The sequence below is a fragment of the Nothoprocta perdicaria genome, unplaced genomic scaffold (genome assembly GCF_003342845.1).
Source record: "Nothoprocta perdicaria isolate Ctin4 unplaced genomic scaffold, notPer1 scaffold_571, whole genome shotgun sequence".
Classification (NCBI taxonomy): domain Eukaryota; kingdom Metazoa; phylum Chordata; class Aves; order Tinamiformes; family Tinamidae; genus Nothoprocta; species Nothoprocta perdicaria.
The window spans coordinates 50,661-68,038 of record NW_020455834.1 but is presented as its reverse complement, the minus strand read 5'-3'; the positions used below and the strand labels follow the sequence as shown (position 1 = coordinate 68,038).

Below are 17,378 nucleotides of genomic sequence, written 5' to 3'. Positions count from 1 at the left end.
GGGACCCCAGTGCTCCCCGCTCCAATGGGACCCCAGTGCTCCCCACTCCAATGGGGCCGGACGGGACCCAGTGCTCCCCACTCCAATGGGACCCCAGTGCTCCCCACTTTGCCGGGGCCGGACGGGACCCCAGTGCTCCCCGCTCCGCCGGGGCCCCAATGCTCCCCGCTCCAATGGGGCCCCGATGCTCCCCGCTCCAATGGGGACCCCAGTGCTCCCCGCTCCAATGGGACCCCAGTGCTCCCCACTCCAATGGGGCTGGACGGGACCCCAGTGCTCCCCGCTCCAATGGGACCCCAGTGCAACCTGCTCCAATGGGGCCGGACGGGACCCAATGCTCCCTGCTCCAATGGGGCCCCGATGCTCCCCGCTCCACCAGGGTTGGATGGGGCCCCGATGCTCCCCGCTCCGGCAGGGCTGGAGGGCGAAGGGCGGAGGCGCCTCCCGCGCCAGGGCCGGGCCGGTTTCGGAGAAGCCCTTGGCACGAGCGGTGCCAAGCAGTGCCAGGCTCCGGGCAATCCCGAGGGAGGCTCCGCGTCCCCCTTTGGAGGCTCTATTGTGCCCGTGCTCGCCCTCTCTTGGACTAACTGCCCGTARGGATCCGCTCGGAACGTCCCTCGGGATCCGCCTGGTTCGCGTCCGTGCGAATCCGGGCGCTTCCGCCTGGCATTCCTTAATTCCTCCTTCCCAGCTTTCCCCGTGCCCCGCAGGGCCCTGCCCAGGGGCTAAATCCTCTCCGAGAGGATTTTCCCTGCGGGCAGCACCGGGGCGCGCGGCAGCCGCTGCAGAGCTCGGCCGGCGCCTCCTCGGGCCGCTCCGGAGCCGCTCCGGAGCCGCTTGGCAGCTGCCCGCCCTGCCGAGCCGGTTTGGGGAGGCTGCCCCGAAACCGGAGCGTGTCCCGACGGGTGCCGCGCCGGGGTGCGGTGCAGCAGCCGGCGCTGCAGCCGCCCCGCGCGCGTTCGGGGCGCGCCGGCTTGCCCGCGACCCGTCCCAGCGAGTGCCCGTCCCCGGGCAATGCCGGTTTGGCCGAGGTGACTCGTCCTCTCCAGGGGGGACGAGCGCTTGGAGTGGCCCTGGATGGGCAGGATTGGGACGCGGCGCGTGGCGGGCGCCACGGGAGCGATGGGCGCGGAGCAGGGCGGGTGACGGGCGCCTCGGGCGCTGCTCCGACCCCTCGAGCTGCTCTCCAGGCCTCGGGGGGCCCCTCCACTGGGCGCGGGTGGGAGGCCGCGTGGCCCGTCTCCCTCCGCAGCGAGGTGAAGGCTTCCTCGCCCTCCTCGCTCGCAGAGATCGTCGACGGCAACGCCAAGATGACGCTGGGCATGATATGGACCATCATCCTGCGCTTCGCCATCCAGGACATCTCCGTGGAGGGTAAGCGGACGCGGAGGACGGGCGCCCGAGCGGCCTCCCTTCGGCGGGAGGCCGGTTTTCCGCTTCGGATCCGGCCTCGCTTCTGCTGCTGGCCCCCGGGGCAGGGCCCTGACGGCGCCGTCCTTGCAGAGACCTCGGCCAAGGAGGGTTTGCTGCTGTGGTGCCAGAGGAAGACGGCCCCGTACAAGAACGTCAACGTGCAGAACTTCCACATCAGGTAGCGGCCGCGCGGAGCCTCGCGCTCCGCCGCGGGGACGGCCCCTCCGTCCCGCAGCGGCGGCAGCGTCTCCGCTCCTCTCTTGCAGCTGGAAAGATGGCCTGGCCTTCAACGCCTTGATCCACAGGCACAGGCCCGAGCTCATCGAGTACGACAAGCTCAGAAAGGTAAAGCCCCGTGGCAGCACGGCCCCTTTCCCGCTGCTTTTCTCCTCTAAATGCTGAGTTCGGGGCTGAGCGAGGAGCGCAGTTGCCCTTCCGTCCYCTGCGTCTCCCACGTTGCTGAGAAATGGGAACCGATAGGGATTGAGAAGACGGGGAGCTTCCCAGAGAATACYTGGGAATGGGATGTACGCGGAGAACTCTTCCGTGGAGCCCGGATCCGTTTGGACGGGCCCTTCAGGACATTTTTCCCCTCCTTCCCTTTGCCAGGACGACCCCGTGACCAATCTGAACAACGCCTTCGAGGTGGCCGAGAAATACCTGGACATCCCCAAGATGCTGGACGCAGAGGGTAAGCAGGGCAGGCGCCTCGAGCTCCCCGCCKCCGCCACGAGCGACCTTCCCACGATGGAGAACCGACCCCGTCGGGCACCGAGACGGGACGCCGGCGTCGCGGGGAGGGCGGCGCGTGCCGGGGCCCGGCTTTAACGCGCTCTTCTGCTCGCACAGGTGTAGGCGGGCGGCCTCTCGGAGCCGCTTGCCGGGGCGTTGCGGCGCAATCGAGGCGCCGCGCGAGACGCGGCTCGCCGAGCGGCTCCGGCTCACGTGAGGAGGCAGCGAGCGCCGCCGCCGCCGTCTAACCCCTGTCGTTCACTTGCAGACATTGTCAACACAGCCCGCCCTGACGAGAAAGCCATCATGACCTATGTGTCAAGCTTCTACCATGCCTTTTCCGGGGCTCAGAAGGTACCGGAGGCGGCTGTGTCCATCCCGCTGTAACATTTCCCAGCTGCGGCATCCTCCACTCATTCGACTTCTCTTTCAGATGGCTGTTGTCTCTCGCTGACTGGGAACCAAACCTCAGTTTGTTCACGCGGGGCTAAAACGCTGTTGGGCTTCCTCATTCTGGCTGTGGCTTCGCTCAGGGCGGCGAGGCCGAGCCGCGGGCAGAGCGCCAGGCCGGACGCCGGCGAGCTCCATAGAGCCGCCCGCCGCACCTCGGTGCTTAACGCCTCGCAATCGAGGCCCTGGCGCTCGGAAAGAGGCCGGCCTCCCAAGCCAGGGAAGCGCAGCGCCCAAAACGCCCCCGTCAGCCAACTCCGGTTTGGATTCCGGTCCCGAGCGAGCGCTTGTCCCCCCCTCCGCCGCATGCTCGAGGGGTTCRGCGGTTCCCGTGCTGCTCCTTCACCCCCTTCTCCTCCCTTTCTCTCTGCGCAGATATTGTAGGCACTCTCAGGCCCGATGAGAAGGCCATCATGACATACGTTTCCTGCTTCTACCACGCTTTCTCGGGGGCTCAGAAGGTGAGCGTGGCTGCGGGGAGCTGCTGCTGCGGGGGCCTGGGGCGCCGCGCCACTAACCCGCGCCCGGCTCCGAGCCCGGCGCGCCGCTGCACGCCTTCCCGAGCAGCCTCCGCCTCGGCAGCGCCGAAACCCTACCCGTGTCGAGAGCCAGAAGCCGCTTCCTCGGCTCTTTCCTCCCGCGGCCCGGCTGGAGCCGCCGTCTGCAGCGGCCCCTGCAAACGCACGGCGCCGTTTCCTCCAATTTGAACCGTTTCTGCTGGGTTTTTTTCCCAACTGAGAATAAGGCGATGGCCGTGGCGGGGAGCGCCGGGCGCTTCAGACGTCTGCCGCCGGCGCAGCCCTTGCTCTTCCTCCTTCCCTCCTCTTCCTCGTGCAGCCGCCTCCGTCTGCGGGGAGGCTGCGGAGCGGGCGGGAAGGCCTCCCCTGGAGCCGAGTTTGGCGTTTGTCCCCGCAGGGCCCTGGAGAGAGCCCGGATACCTTCCCGCGGCGCCCCGGGGCTCGCTCTGCTTCGCTTGGCGCTGCCTCAGCCTGCTGGGCCTTTTTTTGCCCGCTTTGGTGGTTTCTTTCCCCGTTTCTCTCTCTCTCTCCTCTCCCCGTCCTCCGCAGAGCCTCTCCGCTAGCTCTGCGGGGTCTGGTTTCCACCTCCCGCTCCCGGACCCTTCCCGTGCCCAGGTACCCGATCCCCGCTCCTGATCCAGCCCTGGCGCCAAGGGAGCCGAGGGGATGGGGCGCATCCCTTGGGAAGCGCCAGCTCGGAGCTCGGGGACCCCCGGGGGCCGTTCCCGGCTCCTCCGGGGAAGAGCGGGCGCCGAAGGGCGCTGGAAGAAGCCCCCGGCAGCCGCTCGCGCGGCCCGGGCGCCGCAGCCCCTCGCCCTGCCCGGCTCTCACGCGGTCCCCCCGTTTCCCCCCGTCCAGGCCGAGACGGCGGCGAACCGCATCTGCAAAGTGCTGGCCGTGAACCAGGAGAACGAGCACCTCATGGAGGACTACGAGAAGCTGGCGTCCGACGTAAGGCCCCGGCGCGCGGGCACCCCTTCCGCGCGCCCCGTGCTCGGCCTCGGCGAACCCCCTTTCCCCGCCGCAGCTGCTGGAGTGGATTAAACGCACCATCCCCTGGCTGGAGGACCGCAGCCCCCAGAAGACCATCCAGGAGATGCAGCAGAAGCTGGAGGACTTCCGCGACTACCGCCGCATCCACAAGCCTCCCAAAGTGCAGGAGAAGTGCCAGCTGGAGATCAACTTCAACACGCTGCAGACCAAGCTGCGCCTCAGCAACCGGCCCGCGTTCATGCCCTCCGAGGGGAGGATGGTGTCGGTGAGGAAGCAGCGGGGTGGCCTTGCAGGGGGCAGGGACGGTGGCACGGGGCGCTTGTCCCACACGAGGGGCAGGGGCGTTGAGGCTCTCCTGCTCGGAGCGCGTGGCGGGGCCCTGAAGCAGCTTGGAGCCCCCCTTGACCCTCCTCGCGCCCCTCGGCTCTGCCCGCAGGACATCAACACCGGCTGGCAGCACCTGGAGCAGGCCGAGAAGGGCTACGAGGAGTGGCTCCTCAACGAGATCCGGCGGCTCGAGCGGCTCGACCACCTGGCCGAGAAATTCCGGCAGAAGGCCTCCATCCACGAGTCCTGGACCGAAGGTAGCCGCTCGGGCGGGCGGGGGGACGGCGAGCCGCTGCGGAGCGGCCTGGCCCGCTGAGGAGCCGCCGCCGAGCCCCTTTTCGGGGGACGTGGCGGCGGGAGGGCGCGCGACGCCGAGAGGAAACCTCGGCGTCTCGGGCGGGCCGGCCCGAGCGCATCCGTGGCCCTCCTCCCCCAGGCAAGGAGGCCATGCTGAGGCAGAAGGACTACGAGACGGCCACGCTGTCGGACATCAAAGCCCTCATCAGGAAGCACGAGGCCTTCGAGAGCGACCTGGCCGCCCACCAGGACCGCGTGGAGCAGATCGCCGCCATCGCCCAGGAGCTCAAGTAGGTGCCCGGGCGCCCCGCGCTGCTGCCACCCCGTGTCCGGATGCTCCGGGACACTTTTTGGACACAGGGGCAGGGCCCGGCCGCACAGTGGCCCTATTGTTCTGCGCCTTCCCTTCCCCCTGCCGCTCTCAGAATGCAGTTATTGTAACGGGCTTCCAGGGAGCCGYGTCCCGCCCGCTCTCTTTTCCAGACAGATAAACTCGCGCACAATTAGTACACCGAGAGCCAAAAGCAGGGCGAAGCCCTGAACGGAGCCCTTATTCCCGCGGCTCGAGTAGCCGAGAAGCCGGGAACAGGGACGCGCCGCCTCTGTTCCCGCGTGGAGCTGCGTCGCTCCCGTGTCCTTCCMGCCGCTGCCTCCTCACCCTGCCCCTCTCTCCCTTTTGCCCCCCTAAAGCGAGCTGGACTATTACGACTCGCCCAGCGTCAACGCCCGGTGCCAGAAGATCTGTGACCAGTGGGACGTTCTGGGCTCCTTGACCCACAGCAGGAGAGAGGCGCTCGAGGTGAGAACCCGCCTCTCCCCGGCCCGCCTCGCTGCTGCCGGGGGGCCTGCCGCCCCCCTAACTCGTGCCGGGCACGCGCTGCCCTCCCGCAGAAGACGGAAAAGCAGCTGGAGACCATCGACGAGCTGCATCTCGAGTACGCGAAGCGCGCGGCGCCCTTCAATAACTGGATGGAGAGCGCCATGGAAGACCTGCAGGACATGTTCATCGTGCACACCATYGAGGAGATCGAGGTGGGAGGCGGCAGGAGGCCCCGTGGCGTTCCACGCGCCTCTCGGCTTCTCCGCCGGCTTTCCCGGCTGCTTCGGGATCTCACGTGGATCTCGGTGTCCCGCAGGGCCTGATTGCCGCTCACGACCAGTTCAAATCCACYCTGCCCGATGCCGACAAGGAACGCGAAGCCATCCTGGGCATCCAGAGGGAGGCGCAGAGGATTGCCGACTTCAACAGCATCAAGCTGGCTGGGAATAACCCCTACACCTCCGTCACCCCGCAGATCATCAATTCCAAGTGGGAACGGGTGAGCCCCCGTGCCGTGCGCGTGCCTCGGGACATCCCCCATCCCTCAATTCCCCCCTGGAAAACAAGCTGCCTTTGGCTTCGGCCGTGGCACAAACGAGACGCACGTGGCCGGAGGCTCCACAAACGCTTTCCTGCTGCCTCTCCACTCGTGCTTTCATGGGTGCTAACGGGCGCTTCTGTGGCCGGGCCTCCCCAAGGCGGCACCCCGTCGCGGGCGCCGCGGGGCCGGGCAGCTTTCCGAGCGCCGCTCCTCTTTGGCGCCCAGGTCCAGCAGCTGGTGCCCAAGCGGGACCACGCGCTGCTCGACGAGCAGAGCAAGCAGCAGTCCAACGAGCACTTGCGGCGGCAGTTCGCCAGCCAGGCCAACATCGTGGGACCCTGGATCCAGACCAAGATGGAGGTAGGGTGCCCGCGCCGCCCGCGGGGCTCGGGACCCCGGCGCCGTGCCCTGAGCCCGCGCCGCCGGCCCCGCCGCAGGAGATCGGCCGCATCTCCATCGAGATGAACGGCACCCTGGAGGACCAGCTCAACCACCTCAAGCAGTACGAGCAGAGCATCGTGGACTACAAGCCCAACATCGACGTGCTGGAGCAGCAGCACCAGCTCATCCAGGAGGCGCTCATCTTCGACAACAAGCACACCAACTACACCATGGAGGTGGGTGCCCCTTGCTCCCCGCTCCGGCCCGTGTGCCGAGGCATTTCCAGAGGAATCTCTTGGCTTCAGAGGATTGAAATCCAAAGGGATCGAGCCCTGGCCCTAGGGCTTGCTGGGCGCTCGGCCGCCCTGCGCGGGCAAACCAAAGCAGTGGAGGGGTCGGCGGCGCTTGTAGCAGGACCCTCGTGCAGCTCGCAGACCGAACGTGCCCCTTGCCCCCCCCAGCACATCCGCGTGGGCTGGGAGCAGCTTCTCACCACCATCGCCCGCACCATCAACGAGGTGGAGAACCAGATCCTGACCCGGGACGCCAAGGGCATCAGCCAGGAGCAGATGCAGGAGTTCCGCGCGTCCTTCAACCACTTCGACAAGGTACCCGCGAGCCCCGCGGCCGCTGCGGGCTGCCTCCCCCCTGCGCCTCTCCCCTCCTCTTGCTCCCTTCTGGCGCCAGCGAGACCCGGGCTGTATTTCGCCCCTCTCTTTGCCCTGCAACTCGCTGGTGCGGGGCACCGAGCAGCCTAGCAGAGCCCGGCAGTGCCCTGGGGGGCCCGCGGGAGCCCACGCTGCCCTGCCTCTGACTAACCGAGAGCCTTCTGCCCTCTTCCTGCCCTGCCTCGATGCCGGCGCCTGCTGCGGCCTCCACCGCCAGGACCACGGAGGCTCGCTGGGCCCGGAGGAGTTCAAGGCCTGCCTCATCAGCCTGGGGTACGACGTGGAGAACGACAGACAGGTAACCGGGCCTCGCTGCTGCGCCGCCCGCCGGCGCTCCCGCCGCTACCCCGGCGCCTTCCTCTCTTCCCGCGTGCCCGTCTCGTGGTCCCTCCGTCACCTGCACTCGCCGCCCGCCTTGGTGCTGCATTTTCCCGCTGGGCCTCTTTTCCTGCGCCGTCAGCTCCCCGGATGCCTCCTCGCACTGACTCGGCCTGTTTTTCTCTTCCTTCCATCCCCCTTGCTGCGCTCCTGGGATTCTCCCTCCTTTCTTTCCACCCGTCTCTGCATGCGCTGCCCATCTCTGCCCTTCCTGGCTCCCTGTTCTCTTCTTCCTCCTCTGCCATGCTCTCGGAGTAGAAGCGCACGGGAAGCATGGACACGGATGACTTCCGAGCTCTCCTTATCTCCACAGGATACAGCCTGGTACGCTCTCTGCAAGTCCCTCCTTTCTCCTTTCTCCTTCGCCCATCTCTTCCTTGGATTTTCCGGCACGGGGGGCTGCGGCCGGGGCCGCTGCCTCCTCCATGCCGCTCGCTCGGGGCGTTTCTGCTGCTTCCCGTCCCGCTCGAGGGCTCGGTGCTGCTCCATGGGGTCGGGGGAGGCCCCCCGGGCTCCCCCCTTCCTTGGGGGCTGGGGGCTCGCATTGGGGCCGTGCGAGCTGCGCTCTCCACCAACCAGGCTCCTTCCCTCCTCCTCCTCTTCCTCCCAGGGCGACGCCGAGTTCAACCGCATCATGAGCGTCGTGGACCCCAACAACAGCGGCACCGTCACCTTCCAGGCCTTCATCGACTTCATGTCGCGGGAGACGACGGACACGGACACGGCCGACCAGGTCATCGCCTCCTTCAAGGTCCTCGCTGGCGACAAGGTGAGTGGCGGCGAGCTCCGCGGAGGCTGCCCGGCACCCGGAGCCCCCGAGGGCCCCGCCGGGGCGGGGGGCTGCGCCCGGGCGCCCCCGACCACCCCCCTCTCCCCAGAACTACATCACGGCCGAGGAGCTGCGCCGCGAGCTGCCCCCCGAGCAGGCCGAGTACTGCATCGCCCGCATGGCGCCCTACCAGGGCCCGGACGCGGCGCCCGGCGCCCTCGACTACAAGTCCTTCTCCACGGCGCTCTACGGCGAGAGCGACCTGTGAGGCGGCCGCCGCGGCGGCCCCCGAGCGCTGGCGCTTCGTGGCGGGGGGCCGAGCTCCCCGCTCCCGCATTCCCGCTCACGTCACCCCCCTTTCCCGTCTCCCCACGCTCGCCGGGGGTGCCGAAGCCCCCCGGGGCCGCTCACCTACCCTCCCGGTTATCGCATATTATACCGCCCGCGTTACCTATGCAATGGTTATTTTATTTTTTATTTTATTTTATTTTTTTTTCTCTCTGTTTTCCTCCCGGCCAGGGGACGGGGAGGGGCAGCTCACTTTGGGGTTTCTTGGCAGAGGGTGCTGATGGCAGCGGGCGCGGGGGGCACCGAAGCACCCGGGGGGCTCTCTGCTTCAGATGGTTATTATTTTTTTTTTAATATATCCCCTTCTATTTTTGCAAGGAATCTGCATGGAAAATCCTGGCGGGGCCAAGGGGAGCTGTTCCCCCTGCTCCACCTTGGCCCCCTCCGGGACTTTTGGCCCCCTCCCCTTTAATTTATGCCTCTGTGGAGCCTGACATTCCGCCCCCCCCCCCCCGACATTCCCTCCCCAGGCTCCTTGGAAAAGCAGAGGGGGCCGCAGGGCTCCCGAGCGGAGCCTTCCCTCCCCAACCCCGGGAGCCCCCGGCCAGTGTCCCCACTACCCCCCCAACTCATCACCACCACCTTCCTCCACCCTTGGAGCGGGTTTTTCTGAGGACCAAAAAAATTAATTAAAAAAAAAAAGGAAAAAAAAAAAAAAAAAGCACCTCCCCCCGCCCCCCAATTCTCCTCTTTTAAATGAAATCGAGAAGGTTCCTATTTACTTTATTAACATACGGATTTATTATATAAATATATATTCAGCCAGCAGCACATGTCACGGGGTTTCTTTGCGGTGGGACCACGGGGGGCTGCGGGGGCAGCCGTGGGGCCAGCAGCCCCCGCGCGGGGCAATAAAACGTGTCGTATTTTTCAGGGTGCTGGGCTCTGTCTCTCTGTGAAGTTGGGGGGCGAAGCCGCTGCGGGGGTGGGAGAGGGAGCTGTAGGGGGCCGGGGGGAGCCTGGAGGGGCTCTGGGGGTCTCTGGGCTCTCCACGGGCTTCTAGGGGGTCTCTGGGGGGTTGCAGGGGGTGCTAGGTGGTCTTGTGTCTAGGGGGTCTCCCATGGGGGGGGTCTCTGGGATCTCCACGGGCTTCTAGGGGGTCTTTGGGGGGTCATATGCGGTGCTAGGTGGTCCTGGGTGGTGTCTAGGGGGTCCTATAGAGTCCTTGGAGGCCCTAGGGACTTGAGGGGATCCTAGGGGGGCTCTAGGGCGCCCTAGGAGTTCTCAGTGGGGCCCTGTGGGGTCCCTAGGGGGCTGTTGGAGCCCGAGGGAGTTGGAGGTGTTTTCTATGGGGTCTCCGTGCGCAGCTGGCCCCCCGGGCCCTCCGCGCTGTTGTGCGCCCTCCCCAGCCGCTGCGAACGGAGGCCCGGGGAGGGCGCCCCAAACCCGGGCGCTCGCCCCCCTCGTAGCCCAGGTGTCCGGGCGCAAGCCGAGATCCGGCGCGCTCCACCTTGCAGGCCGCCAAGGAGCAAGGGAGCACCAAGCACTGCAGCAAGGGACCCGGAGCTCCCCGACCCGCTCCCCGCACCCTGTTCTCCTCTCGTCTTCAGGCTCTCTGCTTGGCGCAGCCCCGGCCACTGCCACCCAGGCCCGACACCCCCACCAAATCCTCGGGAGAAGAGCAGGAAAGAACACATCCTCCCCCTCCCTCTCATTAGGCCAATTAATGCCTCGTTAGTGGGGGCAACTGGGAAGGAGGCGACGGCCCCAGTCCTCCAAAAAAAACCAACCACTTTATTGCTCGTACCGTACAAACCGGGCGCGCGGAGGGGGCCCCACGGCTCCCTCCGGCCGAGGGGCAAACGGGAGGAAAAGCCGATGCCCAAGGAAGAGCCCAGAAGCGAGGGCGGGCTGGTGGCACGGGCCGGGCGGCAAGTCCCGCTTGTCGCGGCCGCGCGCTCGCCGCACCCTTGGGCGCGCGCCGCACTGCATGCGCCCGCCGTGCACGGGCCGCAGCCCCCCCTTCTCCATGAGGGTGCGTCCGGGGGCAGATCCATTGCCGGCAATGGAGCAGAGTCAATCCCGACGGCAGCGCTCGGGTTTGGCACCGCGTGTCCCCCGAGTGCCACTGCTCTTGCCCGTGGGAAAGGCGAGCGCCCTTGGGGACGCACGGCGCGCTCCAGCTTTGCCACGGGAAGAGAGGGCGGCTGCAGGGCCCCCCCCCCCGGCGCTCGCGTTAAGGCAGCAAAAAACGTGTTTGTGGGGCGGGTGCGGGGGGGGGGGGCGTTGTGGAGAGTTTGGGGCGCGTTGGGGGGTCCTGCGGCTGCAGCCCGCGCTCGCAGCGTCACCTCCGTGTCACATCCCGCTGCGGGAGCGCCGGGGGACGCGGCCCCTGGCCGCAGAGCTGGGAGAGGTGCCGGATCCGCAGGGCTTGTCCCCATCCATGTCCCTTTCCGCAGCCAAAAGCCCCGCGGTGCCGGCGCGGAGCAGGGGGGGCTCAGTGGGGCAGGGGGGGGGTCGGTCATTCAAAAAGCTGCGAGCACGGCCAGGATTTACAAAAAAAATGAAATACAGTAATAAAATAAAATAAAAAGCAGTCCTAGGCAAGGGACAAAGTGCGGCGCGTCCGTGGCGGCAGCGCCGCGTCCCCCGCGCGCTCCGGGTGACCAAAGCACGAGCCCATCCCCTCCTCGCGCCGCCGGCGGAGCGGCGCCCGTTACTCCCGGATGCTGGCGGAGTAGGAGAACTGTGGGAAGTGCGTGCGCTGGTCGCTCTCCAGCGAGCCCAGGTTGTCATCTGCGAAGGAGAGGGGAGCAAGAGGCGTTAGGAGCATGAGGGACCCCCCAAACTCTTCCGTTTCCCCCTCCCGCATGGTTCCCCGCACACTGCTTGCGTGCGGGTAGGTGATGCGGGCGCCGCAGCAGGAGCCCGGCTGCGGAGCGAGCGCGAGCGGGCACTCACAGCGATCCGGCGGGGTGATGGTGATGGACTGGGCCGTGAACTCGTCGTCGAAGTAGCGCGTATCGATTTCCGACGTCACTTGCGGCTTGAAGGGAGGCACCAGCTGAGGGGGCAGAGAGGCCGGGCTCGACGCGCGGCCGGGGGGCCACGCGCTTCCCCCCGGCCACGCGCTTTCCTCTCCCTACCTTTTTCTGAACCACGTCCTGCCAGTTGATGGCGGCGAAGAAGCGATGCTCCATCACCTCCTTGGCATCGCTGGGACCTCCTCCGAGCCTGCGGCACAACACAGCCGTGGCCCCAGGGCTGCCACCCTGCTCCACGCTAGCTAAGGACACGCTTCAGACCCTGCTCGGGATGAGTTTTCAGACCCAATTTAGGGGGATTTCGGCCAACGGGGGCTCAGAACGTGCCCAAAGGCAGGTTGCAGGGGCCGAAACCTAATTGCGCACTAACAGCGAGTGCTGTTTGGGTGCCACGAGACTCAGCAAAGGCTGCAGAGCAGCGGGATCGCCTTGGCAGCCCCTCACCTCTGCTTCGGGTCCTTCTTGAGCAGCCCCGCGAGCAGGGACTTGGCCTCGGGGCTGAGTGTGCGCGGAAAGCGGATCTCCTCCATGAGGATGAGCTCGAAGAGGCGCTCGTGGTCCTGGTTGTAGAAGGGCAGGCGCCCGCACATCATCTCGTACATGACGACACCCAGGCCCCACCAGTCCACGGCGCGGCCGTAATCGTTGTCCTCGAGGACCTGCGTGCGGCGGGGAGCGCGTGAGCGGGCAGGAGCACGGCCTCAATTGTCCCAACCACAGGAACCGCCTCCCTTCCGACACCACGCTCCAGGTTCGGGGAGAATCTCCCCACGGACAGACCCGCAAGAGGCTTCGGTACCTCTGGCGCCAGGTACTCCGGGGTGCCACAGAAGGTCTTCATGGTGGCGCCGTCCGTGATGCCCTCCTTGCAGAGCCCAAAGTCCGTGATCTTGATGTGACCGTCCTTGTCCAGCATGAGGTTTTCGAGCTTCGAGGCAGAGAACAGAATACGTTCAGACTAACGATCCCCGGGGAGCTGGGCGCAGCAGATAAACCTCGCTCGGCAGGTTTGGAGAGCAGAAGACTCGCTCGAGGGGCTGAGCTCTGCTCCTTCACCCTCCCTCCCATTCCTGGGGCCCCAAACACCCTTCAACCCATGTGGAGAGAAGCAGCTGCTGCCCAAGAACATTAATCTACATTAATAATCTACCCTAATGCTAATTGGGGCATTTCATCGCTTTTGGAGGCCTCTCAGTGGGATTTTCTGAGTGCCGGCTCCAACAAAATCGACTCTATGCCCCAAGAAGAGGCTCCCATGGAAATCAAAGCACGGACGGCGCTGCTGTTTGCGAGCCCTGCTCCTGCGTGCCAGTACCTTTATGTCCCTGTACACGACGTCCCTGGAGTGCAGATACTCCAGAGCAGACACTATTTCCGCTCCGTAGAACCGGGCCCGGTCCTCCGTGAACACCCGCTCTCGAGAGAGGTGGAAAAAGAGCTTGGAGAGAAGAAAACGCAAAAACAGCAAGTCAGCGAGTGCTTAGAAGAGCAGAAGCGGCGCTAATCGCGCCGAGGACGCTGGTAATGCGGTCATGTGTGTCCTAAGCTCCTCGCCTCGAACATTCAAAACATTTACAGGCCCCCGCTGCCCGAGAACATAATGCCAGGCTTTGTGGGCAACACAAACGAGGGAAGCACAGTATGAAGCGGAAAAAACAACGCTGGAAGCGATTCCAGGGAGGAACTCCCGGCAAGGCCCACAGGCGCAACGCCGTCGTGTCCGAGAGCTCCTCTCCAGCGGGAGGAGGATGGGAGGCACTGGGAAGCGCGGAGTTCCTCACCTGGATGCCTGGTTTGCAATAAGAAGGGCCTCAAGTGCGGTATGGGGCGCAGGAGAGCCGCAATCCAAGCGAGAAGAACCAGATGGGGAGGAATTGCGGGGCAGGGAACGGGTAGAGGAGGGCAGGGGGCTCGGGGGGACGCGGCTGCTCGCTGTCACTACGCGGGGGAATCGCCCTCCAGACGCAGGGCCCTCACCTCGCCGCCGTTAGCGTATTCCATGACGAAGCAGAGGCGGTCGTTGGTCTGGAAGGCGTATTTCAGTGCCTGCAACGGGAAAACAAACCCACCCGGGAGCATGCGGAAGGCGCCAGCGGAGCCGGGGCGCTTGTGCAAACAGGACTTCTGCTGTGAGCAAAGGCCGGCAGCGAAGCCGGAGCTGCGCTCCCAGAGCTGCTGCTTCCCCAGCGCGCCCCGAACCTCCCGGCAGAGGTGGCCAGGGCTGCCTCCAGCCCAGGGACGGCATGGGCCTGGCACAGGGACGTTCCCACAAGCTGGAGGTTCCCAGTATCCCCAAACCGCCCATGCGGAGCAAGAACCGAGGGCGGCTTGTGGACGATGTCCAAGGCGCCGTGGCATCGACAAGGGTCTTTCCAGGCCACGCCACATATCCCCAAGCGCATCCTCTCCCAGGATAGCGCGTGGGAGAGGTGGTCGGAGCACACTTACTGTCAGGAACGGGTGCCGGGTGTTCTGCAGCACCCTGCTCTCCGTGACCGTGTGCGCCACCTCATCCTGCACGGGGAAGGAGCAAGAGGAAGAGGAACTGAACGGCACCTTCCCGCTTGGAGCCGCTCCGTTCAACGGGAGGATTCGCCCCAACGCGACGCACGAATCGCGCGTGGAAAGCGGCTCCCCCGAGCACCAGCAGCTCCCACCTCTCTCCCGGCCCGCGCCCAGCGCCTACTTTCGCAATGATGACTTCTTTCCGCAGGATCTTCATGGCGTAGTAGCGCCCGGTGGCCTTCTCCCGCACGAGGATGACTTTGCCGAAGGTGCCTTTCCCCAGGAGCTTCAGGTAGTCAAAATCGTTCATAGTCTGGGGAGAAAAACAGCATGGAGATGAGCACCCGCGCCACGGCCGGGCGGCATCCGAGACAGGGCGGCTCTGGAGCTGCTGTTCAGTTGACAACCGGGATATTCCAGCAGTGCCCGGCCGACGTTTGTCCTGCTGGGCACGCTCCGTGTCCGGAGCGTATCCGGAGCGACGGCTGCGGATCACAGCGGCCACCTCCAGCCCGAGCCTCCGCTCCCCGTCCCGCAACGAGGGCCCTTGACGAGCCGGACGCCGCTCCGGACGAGGCTCCTTGGGGCACCTCCCGCTTGGACTTTGCTCCCTTTTCCAAGGCAACGTGTTGGAAAGGGGGGGCCATCCCCTCGCGCAGGAAGGGAGCGCTCCGGGCGCCTTACCGCTTTGGCGCGCGTTTTGCTCACTGCCACCTCCATCTCCTCCGCCCCTGCACTGTCACTCGGGGAGCCGCACTTAAAATCCATCGCGTCCACCGCCGGCTCCTGGTTCTTCAGGCTGTTTGCTACCGTCTGGATGGCGCGCATCCATTCTTCCCTGTGGAAAAGGGGGACTCACTCAGGCACCGTTGCGCTTCCGGGGGTTTTACAACTCACAGAGAAGCTGTTTTCTCATCTATTTTCTTTTCCTAACGGTTAGGTGGCACGTGGCGCCCTCGACACCTTGTTTGCAAGGGAACGAGCTTCCCTGCACAGGGAGCAGGCGGATCCCAAGGGATCCGGATGCCCGGAAGCGCCGGGCGAAGCAGCTCTGCTTTCCAGCGCGCGCTTTGCCTACCGCTCCTCAGGAGAGTCCACGTGGAAAGTCCTCTCGATGACCGTCGTCCACTGCAAGCACCGGATGACAAAAGTGTTGGGCCGGGGCCGCTCCGTCTTCATCAGCTGGCACTCTGCGAGGAAGAAGAGGGAGCGGGACGTGACCGAGGAGCCCAAGCGAGCGGCAGCACGACGGACCTCGGGGTTGAGGCCGGCAGCCTCTCAACCAGCGGGAGCCTCCGTCCGAGCGCGCCCACGTACCCGCCACCGAGAAGTTGTTGAGCGGCGGCAAGCTCTGCTCGGCCGCCTCGGGCCGCTCCTTGTAGCCGATGAAGGAGCCGTCGCTTTTCAGCAAGAAGTACCGGGGCCGCCACGTTTTGATGTATTCTCCTGCGAGGGAAGAGGAGGAGGAAGGTGATGAGCGCCCTGCTGCTGCCTCCATTTGTCTGCTTGCCCCTCTCCGGCACCCATCGGGTGCGGGGCTCTCGGGTGCCTCGGGGACCTGCCCCTCTGCACCACGCGCTGGGCGAGAGAAGGAAAACTGCAGCCGCCTCCAAGGCCGCTAAAAATAAAACCCGCAGCTGCCGCAGGGCCCGAGCTCCCCAGCTCCACCACGGCTAAAAATACGAGGTCCCTCCAGGGGTCCCGGCGGGGACGTTTTGGGGGTTCCCGGCGGCAAACAGGGCGGCCCCCGCGCAGAAAGGTGGAATCTGCCGGCGGGTGGAAGCGGAGCAGCCGGCTCCGCGGTGTGGGGCTCGTCCTCACCTCTCTTGTGCAGCCAGCCCTCCTTGACCACGGAGACGTCGCCCATGGTGGCGCCGGGGGCTCCCTCCTGGCGCGGACGCAGCTAAGGCCACGGGCAGCAGCGGCGCGAGCGCAGGCGGCCTGCGGGACAGCGGGAGCGCTCGCGGGAGCCGGGAACGCCCCGCCGGGCTTCCCGCCGCCTCCTTCTCCACTGCGGATTCCCGAGGCGGGAAGAACCGGGCAGCGCGGAGCCGCCTCGGCGGCGCGGACTCCCTCGTCGACGTGCTCCCGGCGACGCTGCCGCAAACGGCCGGCGGCGGAAAAATTAATCGGAGGCGCCTGACGGGATCAGCCGCGAGGGCAAAGCGGCGCCAGGGAGGGACGGGGGCGCGAATGCAGGGTCACAAGCGGTGCATCCTGCGCGCCGCATCCCGCTGTTCCACGCGCCGGCTCCGGCCGCTCCCCGGGGAACGCGGCCCCCGGGCCCGGCTAAACCTGCGGCCGAGCGGCGAAGCGGTCGCGCTCTCGGAAGCTCGCGAGGCATCTGGCGGCGCTGCGGGAATCCAATCCGGCGCCAAGTAGGAGCACGGGGCAGGGATGAAGGGGGATTTGGGGCCGTGTCCCGCGGCGGGCACCCCCGGCCCGCGGGAAAAGCAGCCAAACAACTGCCCAGCTTGGAATGGGAATCAGGATTGCGGCAAAATGGGCCCCGGCCGGGAGCGGAGTATTGATTTTCCACTGGGAACGAGCTCCCGCTTTGCCGGCTCTAGAGCAACGCGGGTCAAAGGGGAAGCAAACCAAAAGCCATCGCTGCGAAAGGTGGGCGGCAGAGCCCAAAACGCCTCTCCGGACCCCCGGGCTGCCCCTAAACGGGGCTTTTTTACCCGGTATTTAACCCGGGGCAGGTCCCACGGGACGATCCCGGCACGAGGGAAGCGCGCAGCCATGGCGCAGGGCAGAATTTCAAGCTGAAATTCCCATTTTTTTCCCTGCTGGAAGCGTGCGCCGTAAAGGGCCGGCGTGATAAGGAAAAGCGAGCGGCACCGGGCAGATTTCCGTGGAAAAACGAGGCAAATTCAGCGTGACCGATGGTTTCGCCGAGCATCACCGAGAGCGACGGCCGCCGGGAGACGGGTCACTTCCCAGCGGGAATATTCAGCAGCCAAAGAGAAGGAGCCTCCTGCGAGGGCTCCGGGTTTACACCCAAGGCAACACCAGTCGAATAAAAACAAGCCAAAAATAGGGTAAAACGCGAGGATTTCTGGCATTCTGAGGTCTTACATGCTCTGAGGACATTCCCCCCCCCAACATGGCACCACAGGACAGTGCCCCCCCCCAAAACCAGCCTCCTTCAAGGCAAAGACACCCCCAAACTGCTGCCTCTAAGGCAAGAGCCCCCCTAAAAGACGAAGCCACCCCCCCAAATGGCAAATACACCCCAAAATGGCAAATAC

At 66.0% G+C, this 17,378-nt stretch overlaps 2 protein-coding genes across 2 annotated transcripts in view; one reads left to right on the top strand and one right to left on the bottom strand.

The window, feature by feature from the left end:
* Nucleotides 1-8,986, top strand: part of ACTN4 (actinin alpha 4) — a 14,296-nt gene extending 5,310 nt beyond the window's left edge. Inside the window, exons 4-22 of the mRNA XM_026048809.1 lie at nt 1,288-1,374; nt 1,504-1,591; nt 1,680-1,758; nt 2,023-2,104; nt 2,971-3,056; nt 3,972-4,064; nt 4,141-4,371; nt 4,543-4,690; nt 4,870-5,020; nt 5,421-5,529; nt 5,622-5,762; nt 5,867-6,049; nt 6,317-6,451; nt 6,529-6,708; nt 6,934-7,080; nt 7,358-7,438; nt 7,777-7,842; nt 8,129-8,287; nt 8,397-8,986. Of these exons, the coding sequence (XP_025904594.1) occupies nt 1,288-1,374; nt 1,504-1,591; nt 1,680-1,758; nt 2,023-2,104; nt 2,971-3,056; nt 3,972-4,064; nt 4,141-4,371; nt 4,543-4,690; nt 4,870-5,020; nt 5,421-5,529; nt 5,622-5,762; nt 5,867-6,049; nt 6,317-6,451; nt 6,529-6,708; nt 6,934-7,080; nt 7,358-7,438; nt 7,777-7,842; nt 8,129-8,287; nt 8,397-8,555 (2,405 nt within the window). The 3' untranslated portion in view covers nt 8,556-8,986. The remainder of the gene's footprint in view (nt 1-1,287; nt 1,375-1,503; nt 1,592-1,679; nt 1,759-2,022; nt 2,105-2,970; nt 3,057-3,971; nt 4,065-4,140; nt 4,372-4,542; nt 4,691-4,869; nt 5,021-5,420; nt 5,530-5,621; nt 5,763-5,866; nt 6,050-6,316; nt 6,452-6,528; nt 6,709-6,933; nt 7,081-7,357; nt 7,439-7,776; nt 7,843-8,128; nt 8,288-8,396) is intronic.
* Nucleotides 8,987-11,090: 2,104 nt separating this feature from the next.
* Nucleotides 11,091-16,024, bottom strand: AKT2 (AKT serine/threonine kinase 2). The gene is made up of 13 exons (XM_026048814.1): nt 15,946-16,024; nt 15,442-15,570; nt 15,203-15,314; nt 14,809-14,962; nt 14,306-14,437; nt 14,068-14,133; nt 13,597-13,665; nt 12,935-13,057; nt 12,419-12,547; nt 12,064-12,278; nt 11,722-11,809; nt 11,537-11,639; nt 11,091-11,371 (listed from the first exon to the last, which is right to left on the bottom strand). Exons 1-13 carry the CDS (start codon nt 15,989-15,991, stop codon nt 11,292-11,294), a joined length of 1,446 nt encoding a protein of 481 aa, XP_025904599.1. The 5' UTR covers nt 15,992-16,024; the 3' UTR covers nt 11,091-11,291.
* Between the last annotated feature and the right edge of the window lie 1,354 nt (nt 16,025-17,378).